Consider the following 16,345-nt stretch of genomic DNA (forward strand, 5'->3'; position numbering starts at 1 on the left):
TGTTTTAATTTATTTATAATAATTTAGAAGTATAATTCGATTCAGTAAGAGGAAGTCAATGCCCAGTCTTCGGCTATGATCATTTAGCTTTACCTTATGTAAAAATTTCTTGATAAGAAATAAAATCTAAGCTTTATATCATTCATTATAGCCAGGTTATCAATAACATGGAATAATTCATCTCAGAATGTTACTATTTAGAAATGTTTAGGGAATAAATATATTCACAAATTAAGCAATAAAGATCAATTATATCATCCATTAAGATTACAGTGAAATTTTGATAATCAATAATTTTACATATATAAAAGTAAGTATATATAATCATCTAAGTGTAATATTCTGTTTTACATCATTATATTCAGGAAAGATAAAACAGCATGTGATTAATTAGTAAACAGTTTTTCTTCACTCCAAAATACAAATCATAGCCAAGTTATATGATACTGATAATAGACTAAGTAAACAAGTAAAGCTTGATTGATCAATTTTTGACATTACAATCTTTTAAGCAGCTCCTTCTATATGAATTGTCTCTACTATATTGGAAACAAATGAAACATGCTATGCTATTCTTGTTTCCTGGTGTCTTTCTTGAGAAAATGAGAAAGATTTAAAATGTTTGTTCATTAAATTAGATAGGTATGTTTTATACTTGCATTAAATAATAGCAGAAAAGAAGGGGAAAAAAAACCTAGAAGCCCTCATTACATGCAAATAGAATTCATAGGGACCTACCAGATGTATAACTTTCAATAAAAATAATGTGTTCCTTATTTCCAAAATAAATATTTTTACAAATTAACAAGCAATCTCATTAGTCAAGTTCACAATCAACAAAAAACTTCAAGATTGCAAACCCAACAAAAGATATGTATTAGTTGACTACTGACCAAGTTCATTGTAGTAAATAAGACAAAACAAATTTTTTTCAATGAATTTGAATTCATAAATATTTATTTATAATACATCATATCACAAGCCTCCAAATATATTTCAAACATCACAGACATAAATAACATTATATTATATGAAGTAAACCCATACTTCAAGTGAAATTTCATGACTGATTCAAGTCGATGAACTTTGTCACATGACTTTAATCTATACAAAAACAATGATAAATGGCTTTCAAAAGTTAAATAATATAAAAAAATTCCAACACTTTTCCAATGCACTCAACATATAATTACCACAAAGCAAAAATCTGTACAGTCATTGTTACAGACATAAAAGCATATATAATTGCACTAAAAACGAGGAAACAATAAGTAGTATTAACATAATCGCCTAAATAAATATCTAGAAATTGGAAAATATTTTAGCCATGAACATACAAAAGCATGCACACCTAAATTTGACTAGAGCAGTTTTGCTGCCATTTATAATTCAACAGCATACTTCACTTTAATAAATAATCCGTTTTGAGGAAAATGTTGAATAATGAAAGGAACAAAAAAATTGTCACTATCATTCACTATAATTTTGAAAAATTAAAATTAACATACATAAAAGAATTTTTTTCACTTCATTGATGAGCAAAAATTAACTCTAAAAATTTTTTTATATCCATGTGAAATTGAAATAAGCATCTAACAACTTAATATTTAAATTTTTATTTTCCATAAAGAACGAGCAACATTAAAAAGATAAATAATGCATTGAAAACAAAAACAAGAAAATTGCATTTTCTATTCAACAAATAATTTCCGATTTTTTTAATTTTTTTTTTCTCCCAGAAATGAATAACACTAATAACTTTCGACTCGAAATTCGAATACAATTTAAGATTTCTCTTCAAATAATACTTTAAATGAAATGGTGAATACTATTTTCCTTGTTATTCCAAACAATTGAAAAAAACAAAAAAAAAAACAAGGAGAATAAAGGAAAATATAGGTTACATATGCATGAGATTGATTTATGGTACTGTACATGGGCAATGCTCACATTTATTAATTTGTTACAAAATCCCCCATGATTTAGTCCTCTTTTCACTCTCTCCCACTCTCTTTTATAAGTCTGTAGATAATCAATATAATGCCTGCAAAATTAAATGTATTTGTTTCATTCTGTAAGGTAATGCTTGACTGGAAAATGTTGTTTTGTCAATTTAACAAATCAATAACTTTATACTCTGATTTCAAGTGGTAACATTAATATTTTGCTTTATGTGATTTCTAAAAAAGTCTGCAGTAATGTGTTAAAAATTAAAACATGCCTAAAATCTGATGTCCGTTCTCGCTATTTCTATCAAAATGTTTATATATCTCTCTCTCATCAATTTTATTTTAGATTTAAGCAGAAACTGTATTCTTGTCAGTTAATATTGAAAAAAAAAAAAAAGAAATAAGATTAATGTTTTTAAAATTAACTTTGTGTAATCTTAATTTTTTTTTTTTTTTCATTTAGTATCTTTTTATATTTCTTATCTACACATGTGAAAAAATTTGTTTCCTACTTAGCTTTTTTGCTTGAAAAAAAGGATATATATCTGATTGCAAATATTAAGGAAATTTCCAAATATACAATAATTAAGAGTAAACAAAAAAACTCATCTTTATAAAATAATAAAAAATTATTTACAAATCATTCTAACTTTTTAAAACAAAAATTTAGTTTACAGATCTATTTTTTCAAGCAAAAAAAAAAAAAAGTACCCAAGATTTGTTTAATATTGTGCACTTCCCTTTAATATTAAATATACGTTTATCAGCTGAAAAAATTGCGAATATTTCACATAATCAATTTCCACCATTTAAAGGATGGTAATTTCTTAACTGCCAAATTTTATGTAAGCTATTTATAGAAATCAGTGGATATTCCCTTTCTGGGTGAAATTCTTTAATTTCTAATATTTAAAAAAAAGAGAGAGAGAATGTGAACAGAAAAATTAGTATGAATAATATTTCATTATTTTGGACTATTATTAATTCCCTTTTACTGATAAATATGATCAATGCAGATTTGTATATGTTTAGAAAACTTTTTTCAAAAACTAAACAAACAATGACAATAGATTAATTTATATAACATTTTAGTGTATTTTGTTTTCAATGCAACAAATTATATCAGACACTTTATCATTTACTATGCTGGAATTCAGCAAAAAGATCAATTTTTTTTCCATGTTATATTCTTAATAATTGCAAAATGATAATTTCACAGTTTAAAATGTGTGGGGAAATACTGTATGCTTAAAAATGAGGAATCTGGAATTCTAACTTCCACGAGTATTACATATAAATATGCATATTCTTCCACAGTAAATAGTTGCTAAGATTTTTCCAGGTTTAAATCTTCAAATCCACACACAAAAAAATTACTAACCTGCATAAGAACACTACAAATGTCACAATGAACAATAGGAACAAAATAATTGCTTGAATACAATGGTACATACAATGTTTTGGAGAAATTAATCAAGCTCATTTAATGACAAACCCAAAAACTGCACTTGGTCAGTGTGAACTGTCCACAGTTCACTGATGAAAACACAGTAAAATACATTTCATATGAATGAAAAAAGAATAAAATAAAATGAGAATCAATGATAGTAAATGAAATGAACCATAATACATAATAAATAAACTCAAAATACACCAGTATTTTGAACTTAAGGATTATCAGGCCTAGGAGGCAAAGGTCGGGATTTAAATGGAGGCCTCAGAGAGGAATTTAAAGAAGGGTTGGGTTTTAAGTTGCCCTGCTTTTCAAACTTTTGTGCTAATGAAGCAACAACAGAGTTTGAATTTTCATTTGTCCTTACACCTTGAGGTAACACTTTGCAGACGTTATCTTTTTGTGTATTCGCTGTTATGGAATTATTTGTTCTAGTACCAGGTTTATGAAGAAAACTTGACTTTTCTGTAGTCAGGTTATTGTTCGACTTACGATACACTACATCACAGTTATTATTCTCCTTCGAATTGTTTTCAACTGGTTTATTTACAAATGCCAAAGGTGTATCAGAAAAATCTAAAGTTTGACAATCGTCGTAATAAGATGAATTAGGAGTAACAGAACGCTCGTTTTCATTCGATTTAGACAAATCTTCATAGTTAGCTGAAGAATCTTGTTGTAACAATGATGGTGAGTTTGTTTTGGGAGGTGGTGGGCGCGGTGGAGGACAATTAGGTCTAAAGGTAGATGCACTTAGAGGCCTGTTTCCACCAGAACTTTCAGATGGACTTCTAAGGCTCGATGTTCGCGAAATAGTCGGAGGAACAACAGCTGTAGCTGGAGTCCACGATGGTATTCTCTTAGGAGCGTTATTTGGTCTTGGTGGAGCAGGTCTTAAAGGAATAAATTTATTAGCTTGCATGTTGTTAGAAGAGCTCTGAGGAATGGGAGGAGATATTTGAACTTGACATAAATTAGATGTATCATGAGTATTTTTATTTGTTCGATTAGGCAGTGTTGAAGCAGCATTAGCTGATGCAGGCGGAGGAATTTGTATTGGCCCAGATATTTCAAGAGTACGCAGACTGTTCCTATCAAAGTTAAATTTTGAAGGTGGTTGTGCTTTCCTTTGAGTTGTAGTTTTTGTTCTTGACCTGAAATAAAAATTTCAAGTTAGACAGGTAAAAGTTAATGAGTTCGGATTAAAGATATCTCATTTTAAAATATTTCCTGATAAATCTGTATTAAGTAAAAGTTGTCAAAATATGCCTTTTACTTATTTTTATAGGCACATAAAAAAAATCCTACTAATTTTTGTAATAGATGAGAATATCAAAGTAACTTAAAACAGTTTCTCAAATCAAAACGTTTTTTACTTAAGTCACTAAACAAATTACACACTCCTTGTTCATTCAAAATTTAACTTTTCTTTTATTTCATTTTCATGCACAGTACATATTTTGCTGCATTCATATGCATCAAATCAGTGGTTCAAGCTTTATGGAATTATTATTATTACCCTTGATAAAAATAATAGTGTTCGTAAACCAAACATCACATAGTAATCAACAGACTCAGGATAAACAATTTTGAAATAAAATTCAAGCTAAATAATAAATAAATAGAATTTAACGAAATATCCTGAAGAGAATGGGTCAATAACAAGCCACTGAACATGTTTCTTGCATAAATAATGAATAATTCATGGTTTATTAATACTTATAAAATATACTTATATTATGAAATAGGCCGGCATAGCATTTTGAATAAAATATTTTTAAAAACTTTATCCACTTACATTAGGCAGCTATAGTTAAACATTAAATCTTAAATTTCTATATATAAACAGCATTGAAAAAATGTCGAACAACTGAATTTTTTAAAGTTGTATGACATATAGAAGACCTGATATATTACAAAAAAAAAAAAAAAAAAAAAAAAAATCAACTGCTTTCATAGATTTTTTTTTTTTTTTTACTTTTTAGCGCCATTACTAAATAAAAATAAATAAATGAATGAAAAAATGAATAAATAAATAAATAAATGAAAAAAATGAATAAATAAATAAATGAATTTTGAACAAAGACTCTCCTAACTAACAGGCAGTCAAAGAGAAAACTAATGCATTTATTCTTTCTCTGAAATCCAGAAGACATTGCTTAAAACTGTCATAATTAAAAATTTATCTAAGGAGTTATTAAATCTGAAAAAATTATATCTCATCAATGAAATCAAATATATCTTATATTATAGATTGAATGAAAACTGGTAAACTTTGCAAGATTTATTCTTATTCCATTGAAACCACACAAAAATTAGTAATTTGGAGAGGGAGACCATGAGAAAGAAATTTTCAATAAAAAAAAAATTATAAGCCAAAATAGTACTTAGCGAAAAAGAACCAGACTTACTTTATATTAGCTTTATGAGCCTTTTTGGACCACCAAGTTTTCAGATGACTGCGATAATAATATATTGCAGCAGCTGCCAGAACTATCAGTGGTAATAAACCAAGGAAAATGATGTACATGATCACCATTACAAAATAGCCTAAAAATAAAATGAAAGTTTTTAATAAATAAAACGATATGCGAGAAAGCTTATTTCCTATAAGTAACAAAAATACCTTGCATGCATAAATATATAATAACGAAAAAAAACTAGTTATAATAGCAAAGTGTAACTGGTTTGAATTAACTTGTAACAGACATTATTCTGAAAGTACAATTATATGTAACACATCAGGTGATAATTTCACACTGGCGTACCGAAAATATTCAAATCGCTACAAAATATTATTTTTTTTCTTTAAATTTTGAAAGACGAAGTTGCCAAAATGATACTATATCACTTTTTTATTGCAGCAGCACAGAAAGTAATGTGTGTAAAGAGAATGGGTCCAAAGATTTAACAATAACAATAAACTAAATATATTACCAACTGAAAAGCAATTCTTGGAAGAAAAAAAAGGAATGTTGAAGTTTCTTGGAACAGATTTAAAAATAAATTATTTATTAAGATCATAATAACGATAGCACTACTTGGCTTTTACAGCAAAATAAGATAAGGTGAAGGGGGGGGGGGAATCAAACATGTGCCTTTCTGCAGAAATAAATATTTTGCAGAACTCTAATCTATAGTAATAAGTACTAGCTCATTTTTTTCTGAATTTAGGACATAAAAATTGTATACAATTACTGAAGATATATTACATATTATTCATAGAAAAACCATTAATATGTTATTCAAGAAATTATTTTTAAAAAATTAACTTACTGCTAGGATCTGATGCAGGTCCACTATGTATGCTACCTCCAGGTCCAGGAGAATCGCAATATGGAGGAGCATAACCAAGATCGCAGTGGCAACTACCTCTGTTATTGCATACCTATATGAAAAAAAAAAAAAAAAAAAACCCTGTTATCTCAGAATGATAATTAAGTAAATTTCATGGCAAAAAATATTGGGAAAATATCAGGAAACTAAATTCCTTAGTTAATAAAAAAAATTCATTGTCGTAATATTTTAAGGGAAACACAACAATATATTTTTTTAACAAATGCAATTATTTAATAATTTTTTTAACTCAAATACAAAAATAAATTAATGCGTTTTATTTCCTTTTAATAATATTCAGTGTATAATATTTATTGTTACTTTCAATAATCAATGAATCCAACATAAATAGAAAATCAATCTGAATTTGATAAAATATGAGGTAATCACAATGCACCTATATTAATGAGCAATACATAAAACATTAGATCTACATTCACTGATATGATGCAAGGAGTTAAGTAACTCGTGGTAGTGAATCACAATTATTCTATCTGAAAAAGTTCTTTTATATAAATTTTTACTCAATCTTAAAAAGACTATAAAAATAAGAGCATAATGTAAGAACAATGATTTGTATATACATTACATATCGACATATTATTGAATTAAAAATGTATATTTTACTTACCCCATTGCCACTACAATCATAAGGACATTCCGTTTTCTTAATGGCACTCAAAGGCAAACACTTTTGATTTAAACATGCCTTCAAATTAAGAAGATAGTATAAGATAATGCAGTAAAATAATTTATTAAGAAATCATTTAAAAAGGACTAATTTTATATAATGTATTCCTTAAATATACAATTAAATAAATATATTGAATTTAATTCGAGACTGTTTCATTTGTTTCGAGTTCATAGTATCGATATTATGAATTTATTAACTAGTTATATATAGGAACAAAATTTTAAGAACTAATCAAAAGGTACTGCGATTCTTTGGTTAGTTCTTAAAATTCATGTCAATCAACACTTCAAAGCAGAATTTATTAATATTTAGATCCATTGAGTACTGCGGATTCTAAAATGTTCATTTAAAATCTAGAAAGGTGTTTAGAAATACAATATGAAACAAAGCCATACTACTGAAGTGTAAAAAGAAAACTTTTAGAATCTGAATGCAAGTGCTATTAAAGCGGAATATGATCATTTATCTGTTCACGAAGCCAATGAAATGTTTCTTATTTATTAATTTTTGTATAACATTGACTAAGTTAATTTTAAAGCAGTTATGATATAAATGTTCATATATGTATAACAATTAATGATGATATATTTAGAATTATTACCTTTCCATCTCCACATTTAGCACCATTTGGAGCCAAGCCTGGATCAGTGTTAAATAACCCAAGATCAACAATAGCAGATCTACAAGTATATACTTTTCCTTTAACGTTAATAAAGGAACGAGCAAGAATAGCTGCCGATTCCATTCCAAATTCCAATTTTTCATTTAAATGTGTGCAGTGAAGCATACCACATAAAATATCCCTATAAAAAAGGAGAAAACAGATTTAAATCAAGGAAGATAGCAACAGAGTATTCACAAGATAACAAAATGCCACATCTCAGAGTAATTAAATATACAACAGTTCCGAAATCTTTAATTGCTTCACCATTACTGTTAGGAAGTGGAAATATTTAACATTGTATATCTGAATACAGTATATGCATTAAATTGGATCACTTAATGTTGGAAACATTCAATTAAAGAAAAAATCTGATAATATTTTAATGAAAATGAAGAATATATTCACCAAGAATTGCAATTATGCATTATTTAAAGCTGAAAATACACATAATTTCCATCTGTCTTCTACTGACAGTTTGTGCATTCAGTATTCATGTAAAACTATTTTCAACAAATTAATTAATTTAACCACTTTTATTAATACTAAAATGCACCATTAACAGTCCGAGTTTATGTTGTCACTTTCTAAACAAACCAATAATTAAATCTTTCATGAGATACTTGGGACAGCAAAGAATTTTAAAGGCACTGAGTTTTGCATCCTGGTTTTTTTTTTTTTTTTCCCATTTATTCACTAAAACTGAGAAAATACATTTCCTTTCAAACACAAGTTGAAGGCATGTACGTTCAGCTAATAGAATTCGAAAATGTAAAATAATTCCACTCTTGCCTGTCATTTTTGTGATGTGCAGTGGGGCAATTAAAATTGCATAAGCTGAGTAAGTGTCGAAGGTGCCTTTACAGGAGATAAAAAACTGAAAAATCAGTTAACTGCATTTCAGAGAAAAGACGATTCCACTCACCTCTACTCTCAAATTTTTAAAATATAAAACAATTGCAATTCAATTAAGTCTGGGTAAGCATAAAGAATATAGACTTTTTTCATAACCTGGGAACTTACTGAATCTAAGTTTCTCAAAATAAAATAACAAAGAGTATTAAGTTGCAGAAGCACATCGCTCGGAAAAATGGGGCTGTGGTAAGGAAATCAAGAGATTAAGAAAAGAGTGAAAGTGTGAACAATAAATGGCCAATTTATTTCCTCACCCTGTACCAGTTTTCCAAGTTTGCAAAAAGAACCAGTTTTCCTAGTGAATCGTATTTCTCAACAGCGCTACATGTGTTCAAAGCAATCACAAATGAAGTTGCCGTCAAAGACTAGGTCACATCGAAGTAAGAGATCTCGTAAGATTTAGGCAGCTTCGCAATAAATGTTATTTCTTTAGTAACTTGAGTATACTTCAGACTCAAAGATGGATGAAAAGTGTGTCATAAAGCATCTACTACTAAAACTACATTGCATCATCTCTTAGCACCCATGAATTTGGATTAGGTAATCTACTTTTCAATCTACGCCAATAGTCAATTTCCGAATAATAAAAGCTTATGAGAGTTAAAAATTACATTTAATAAGAAATTATGCCCCTGGATCACCAATTTATCAAAACAGTTACGGGCAGGAAAGCCCTAGAAAGTCCTTCGTTCCGAATTTAAGGTAAGCCTTTCTTTCCGAATTTTCTAACAAAATTAAAGAAAACAACGCAAATTTGGAATAAAAAAGAAGAAAAAAATGAGGATTCAAAATTTCTTTAACTTTTAAAACTACATTTTTAAATGATATCCGACATTTTTATTGCTTTAATTTTAGAGAAATCTGTCTGTACAGAATTTCGTCTTTTTCTATTATCATTGCAAAAATAAATTTGTATCGAATTTTTTTTTTTTTGAAAGATAATCTAGCCAGAACCCAAGATCAAACCAGGACATACGATCCAGCTGTAGAAAGGTCTGTATGTTTTAATTTTTTCCAAGTTTAGTAAGGTAAAAATTAGAGATAAAAACGGTACAAAGATTCTCCGAGTTTTAAGAAGAGGAAAATATTTTTTTCCTAATTCTTTATAGTTTGGAGCCTCTTGCAAAGGCATCCAGACCACATGTCTAATCTACCTCATCCAATTTACGCTACCGACCCAAGAGTAGGATCAGTAAGTTCACTAAACCAATAGTAGGAAGTAAACATACAAAGAAGTTTATTATAAACACCAATAATTCAAAATGGATCAGCAGCGAAGTAATGTCTACAATACAAAATGCCAACTAAACACTTTTTAACAGAATAACTGATTTTGAAAGCTTAACAGAAATCCTTTTTTTAAGTTTTATTCAAATTCTCTAAACATGAATAAAGTCCTTTTTAAAAACAATTTATCCGATTGATTTCAGTAATCTAAGGAAGGGTCAGAATATTTAGTAAAGAGAACATAAAAGGAAAATACGCTTCACTTATAACTCAAAAACAAATTTTAAATTAAACTTGCGAAATTTGAAATTACATCTGCATTATAAACATCTTAGAAACTGAATTCAAATAACATACTCTTTTCGACAAGCTTTGTATGTTTGGTTGATTCTATTGTATCCACAATTTCCATTCACATTTCCTTTATAATTTTGTTCAAAGCATCTTAAGTCCGACATCTTTCCAGTTTGGCCCCAAAGAAGCTTACATTGATCAGCATGTGACTGACACTGAGCATCAAAGCAGTATGCCTAAAACAAATAAAGCAATAAATAATTGCAAAGCAATAAATAAAGATTGCATTTAATGATCAGCTTAAAAAAAGAATTACAGGAATTAGAAGGAAAAAGCTACAAACCTTCCCATTACCACATTCTTCGCCATTTTGAAGGAAAGTGTCAGATGGGCAAAATTCAGAGCTACCATCACAGTATTCTGGTAGATCACATTCAGATTCAGATTCTCTACAAACAGTAGCAACTTTTTTTACCTAAAGAAAAAAAAATACATAACCTCAATTACGACAGCTTCGATATAACATTTTAGTAAAAATTTCAATACATCACGTATATTTAAAAAATAAACATTAAAAATAAACATTTCAAAAATATTTCACATGTTGAAAATAGCAAAGCTAGAGAAAGAATGTAACAGAAGTTACAATTGTAGCATATTATAAAGTTAATTAATGAAATACTTTCAATGAAAAACAATCGATTTAGAAATAAATATTTATAATTTAATTTGATAAATACCTGACAAGTATCAATATCGCAGCATGCACCAGTTGCACAGGTTGCATTTTCATATAATTGACATGAAGTTGCATTACAACATTTATTATCACAGAACTGTAAAAAAAAAAAAAAAAAAAGCATATATGAACTCTAACAAATATTTTCAATTATAACATTGAAAATTTCTTAAAAGCTTTACGATTCTATTACTAATAGAATTGTACACTTTGGATTATTGTTTTAATCTTATTTTAAATTTTTATGAACCTATTCTTCATTTTAAAATATATGAAGCATTTCTGAAATGCATAAAAACATATATGGAATAATTTTTATGAAACATTTTATTAAATGGACTGGAGTATATGTATTAAAACAGTCATGACACAACTGAAAACTAAAAAGACAATCTTTCATATTTCAATGAAGTATGAAACCATAAAAATTTTGTTACCATTACAATTCAACGGATTTGTTCAATTTCAAATATATATAATTTGTATAAAAAATACATTTCTTACTTCTTTTAAACCACAATCACATTCTTCGCCTTCCTCAAGAAAGCCATTTCCACAAACTGGGCCAATAATAGCAGTTGGACGATTCTTTAAGCAATAGTCCATACCTTGAGAGTAAGCTAAATCTAAGTACTCTAACGAGCAAGAAGACCAATGCCGAGGACTTGTTGAACTAATGAAACCAAATAAATAAAAGGGAATGTTAATATAAATATTTTCATGATGAAATTAGAATTTCCGAAACAATTACAGAACATTACTCTTAATACTGATGACAAAAGAAGGTAAATGAAGGGATATTTCCTTCACCTACTGACTATTTCAAATAATGAAATTAATGTAACTAGTAACTGTAGTAGGTATTCAAATAATGATAAAGATTTCAATCTCAAATGAAAATAAAACTTCTGAAAACATTTCATGTAGATAGATGTAATTTTTTAAAAAATGCTTAATAATGTTTTAGATTAACATTCATTAAAAAATTCTTTAATTACTTAAGCAGAATAATAATGATATAGTATAAAATTTACTGCTTTTTTCAGTACTGTGTATTAGTAGTACAATGTTTTTAATTGCAAATATTTTTACCTTGATGATGGAGCCATGATGCATTTATCATCAGGGCACTGGCATTCGTCAGTATCATGCTCCATTCCGAAGTTGTGACCTAATTCATGAGCAACGGTGTTGGCAACTAATCCTACAACATGGCTGTGATCCTAGGATGGGAATATCGCAATTAAATTACACCAATGAAGTATTGTTTGGTTTACCATGTTTGAAAATTTCAACATAATATCACATATTTATTCATAATGATTTAAAAAATTTATTAAATCTGCAATTAGTGTGGAAGGGTGCAAGTGCAACTCATTATATATAAAGTAAAATTACAAATATACGATCATAAATAATTTTGTCGGGTGCTAAAATACCCTGCTATTCTACTGGAGAGCAAAAATCTGAAATCTTATTAATGAATATAAATTATTTTCAACTGTAAACAATTCGTGAGTTTCTAGACAGAATTATTTTATAACGATTTCAGACAGACAATAGACATAACCAACAAAGTTAACTCTTCAGAAAAGTTAACGACAGAAAACTAATAAATAATATTTCCGAAAAGTTAACGATAGAAAACTACTAAATAATATTTCCGAAAAGTTAACGATAGAAAACTAATAAATAATATTTCCCGGCTGCAAATAAATTTAAAATATTTTTATACAGCATGTTTGAAATTAAATATTTTTCCTCATAATTTTGTAAAACCATACAAAAGAGCATTTTAAAAAATGAAATTTCTTACTATAGTCAAGTACACTGTAAATTACAGATCTTGTCTCACAATTAAAGGAATTTATCTCAATTAATTTCATGCAGCTACATTTTGAAAATCAAGCAATATTCATTTAGGAATTCATTCCAATATTTCAAACTTAGTACCTTCACCTCATAATTTATCCAACTTCTATATAAACAGAGAAAAAAAATTAAGAGAAACTTTTCTTTCTGAAAGCATGTCTAAAAATTACCACGAAGTAAAAAAGCAGAGTGAGGGAAAGAGGCATATATTTCACCTATGAAGTGGCATATATTTCATAAATGTATAGTAGATGTGGAGAGTTAAACATAATCTTGCTTGCATAAACATCGCTCCATTTGAAAACCACATGATATTTTTTCTTCAAAAATAAATAATTATATCAATTAAGATAGAGAATATAGAGGCAAGAAATTACTTTACCATATTAACACCTCCAGAATATTCATATGTGCATATTGGACCTTTAAGAGCTTTCCCAACAACGCCACCATCAAATGTCATAGCTCTAAATGCATAAGTAAAGTGATTCAATTTCACAGAATTTAATTTCACAAATACAAATCTTTAAAAATATATTACCAAATATCATTCAAAGAAATTAATATGCACTATAGTGGAACTTAAATTTTGACTTTCAAAAGAATGTTGACTAATGAGCAAAATGTGCTTTGGTTTCTTTCAACTGTTTTATGAGTATTTTACTTAAAAACAAGAATAAGAACTTAAAAAAAATTAGAAGAAATTAATCTTTAAAAGTTTTGAATGTTTTTAATTGTAAACTAATGTGTATAAAATTTGCATTAATCTAGAGAAAAATAATAAAAAACGTAGGAAATTTTTATCTTTGCTAAGTACAATTTTCAATAACAAAAAGCTTGTATTGAAATAAGGATGCATTAAAGAACTAGACAAACGATAATCTTAGCAACGCTTTATACAAAAATTAAGTAAATTTAATGGCAATAAAAGGAAAATTTGAAAACGATTTCTGTTATTTAATAACGTTAACAAGTACAAATGTAAAAAAAAAAAAATAGTTATCATCAGTTTCGACCGAAATCGTAAGGACATAAATATAAGAAATAATTAGCAAAATCTTTAAAAAATTTCTTTATTTGAAAGGATTACGAATGAAAAAAGTTTTAACTTGTTTTAAACAACGTCTCATTTTACATAAATTCTGAAAACAAGATTTTTTTTTTTTTTTACAGCTTGTATTTTTTGCTGGAATTTTTTTTTATATTCATTATAGTATAAATATCAGTCAATATAGAAAAAAATCTAACAAATTGGTAATAAACTGCTTACGTTATTAATTGGGCATTATCATTTGGATGATCTTGTGCTAATCTTTCTCTTCTGTAGTGCAAGAAATTCGTCAGAGTAGCATCCCCATCCGGCGATAACTTAATTTCATCATGATCAGACCATACAATAACACCCACAAGCGCAATGAAGATATTCAAGGGAGAATACAACTAAAAATAAAATTATTAGTATATTAAATAAAAACATTTTCTTGCTGTAAATATATTCTAAATTATTCCAGGAAAATAATAAAAAGAAAAAAAAATATTTAAAAAAAGTCAAAGAAACACAGATTTTCTTCACGAATTCTGAGAAAAAAAAATTTAATAATCACATTTAAAGGAGATGTGAACTTTAGAACGACACTTATCTCTACAGAAAGAATTGAAAATATGATCACAAATTAGAGAGTCGCCTTAGAATTGAATAGATATACATGACACAGACAGAAGCAAACTGAGCATATTTTTAATTCCTTTCAATACAACTTTACTAATTTACTTTTGGAATAACAAACAGAGTTGTTTTCTTAAATAAAATATGGATGTTTTTGTAAGCTTTAAGTCCTGTTATGTTATTATTATTATTATTATTATTAACAGAGACTAGATAGAAAAAAAAGTCATTTACTGTACAAGAATCAATCCCTCATTCGATTGCAATTTCAAAAAAGATAGATATGGGAGTAACTTAAGTATTAAATTATCTAGACTTAAATTCAAAAAATCGACTGTATATGAAATCACAACTGGAAATGCAACAATTTTTATTGATACTACACTTTATTTGCTGCTAATAAAAGAATTATTTCTAATAACTCGGTTCTTCTTTCATTATCGCTCTCGAAACCTATTTTATTCAAATTAATATGCTGTGATTTATCCCTACATCTGCGTCGTTTAAAAAGATATATTATTGAAAATACGTGCATTAGAAGAGTTTAAAAATAGCATCCTTAGAGAAGGTTATATTAAAATCATTTCATTCGAGAAACAAAACATTAGAAAAGCAAAATAGTTAGGTAAAACTAATTTGAAAATAAATTCAATTTTTTGTGATTAAATTTTAAAAAGTACACAGATATGAAGCACAAGTGCATCATTTATTATACATTGCCTAATTTAAGAACTAACTCCGAGATATTTATTAAATGACCCCTTCTATAAAAGTATATTCTGGAAAATACACGTTGGTTTTTGATTATCTAATCAATATCAATAGTTCCCAAATATCAAATAGGAAGCGGTTTTTATGACGTTCTATGCAACACTTTTATACAACATGCTGCTATTCACTTCAATTGTTAAAAGACAAGAGGTTACTTTTTAAATTAATTGTATAAAGATTGGAACTAACTTACACCAGTTTCTCCTCTTCAACAGTTACAAGCAAAAAAGAAGTAAACAACAACAACAAAAATAAATAAATAAAATAATATTCTGTAAAATGCACTTAACTCCTTATATTCCGATGATACTTAAAAACTGCGTTTACATTATACTTATATTTTAATATGACTATTTTTTCTAGTGATATTCAAAACAACATGAAGGGTACGGTAAAAAACAGTAAGCAGCAGATATCAACAATTTTTCCAGAAATGAAAAATCATTATTAATTAAATTATCAAGTGATTTTTGTCTCTTCCTTGGTGTTATTATGCCCCAAAACTAATCTAATGATGCAAAAACAAAATTGAAAAACTGATGGTAAAATAATTTTATAAATAAAGGGTTAATCAAATCAATATGAATTTTTTCAAAGAATTAAATATACCATTAAGAGCAAAATAATTATATCGATTACAGAATAAATAAATATATGAATTATTCTATGTTTAGAATAAGATATTATATGCATGTGTACACACGATATTTAGAACCAAAAAAACTTTGGAAATTGTTTATGATTACTTATTTATATAAATATGTAACA

At 27.4% G+C, this 16,345-nt stretch overlaps 1 protein-coding gene across 1 annotated transcript in view; it reads right to left on the reverse strand.

The window, feature by feature from the left end:
- Positions 1 to 977: 977 nt before the first annotated feature.
- LOC129958583 (zinc metalloproteinase-disintegrin-like MTP8) overlaps positions 978 to 16,345 on the reverse strand; it is an 84,246-nt gene continuing 68,878 nt past the window's right edge. The window contains exons 9-20 of the mRNA XM_056071162.1: positions 14,411 to 14,580; positions 13,523 to 13,607; positions 12,361 to 12,491; positions 11,773 to 11,941; positions 11,270 to 11,365; positions 10,873 to 11,004; positions 10,593 to 10,765; positions 8,034 to 8,235; positions 7,370 to 7,447; positions 6,679 to 6,790; positions 5,814 to 5,952; positions 978 to 4,556 (exon numbers count right to left, since the gene is read on the reverse strand). Of these exons, the coding sequence (XP_055927137.1) occupies positions 3,617 to 4,556; positions 5,814 to 5,952; positions 6,679 to 6,790; positions 7,370 to 7,447; positions 8,034 to 8,235; positions 10,593 to 10,765; positions 10,873 to 11,004; positions 11,270 to 11,365; positions 11,773 to 11,941; positions 12,361 to 12,491; positions 13,523 to 13,607; positions 14,411 to 14,580 (2,427 nt within the window). The 3' untranslated portion in view covers positions 978 to 3,616. The remainder of the gene's footprint in view (positions 4,557 to 5,813; positions 5,953 to 6,678; positions 6,791 to 7,369; positions 7,448 to 8,033; positions 8,236 to 10,592; positions 10,766 to 10,872; positions 11,005 to 11,269; positions 11,366 to 11,772; positions 11,942 to 12,360; positions 12,492 to 13,522; positions 13,608 to 14,410; positions 14,581 to 16,345) is intronic.

Source organism: Argiope bruennichi, chromosome X1 (genome assembly GCF_947563725.1).
Source record: "Argiope bruennichi chromosome X1, qqArgBrue1.1, whole genome shotgun sequence".
Taxonomy (NCBI): domain Eukaryota; kingdom Metazoa; phylum Arthropoda; class Arachnida; order Araneae; family Araneidae; genus Argiope; species Argiope bruennichi.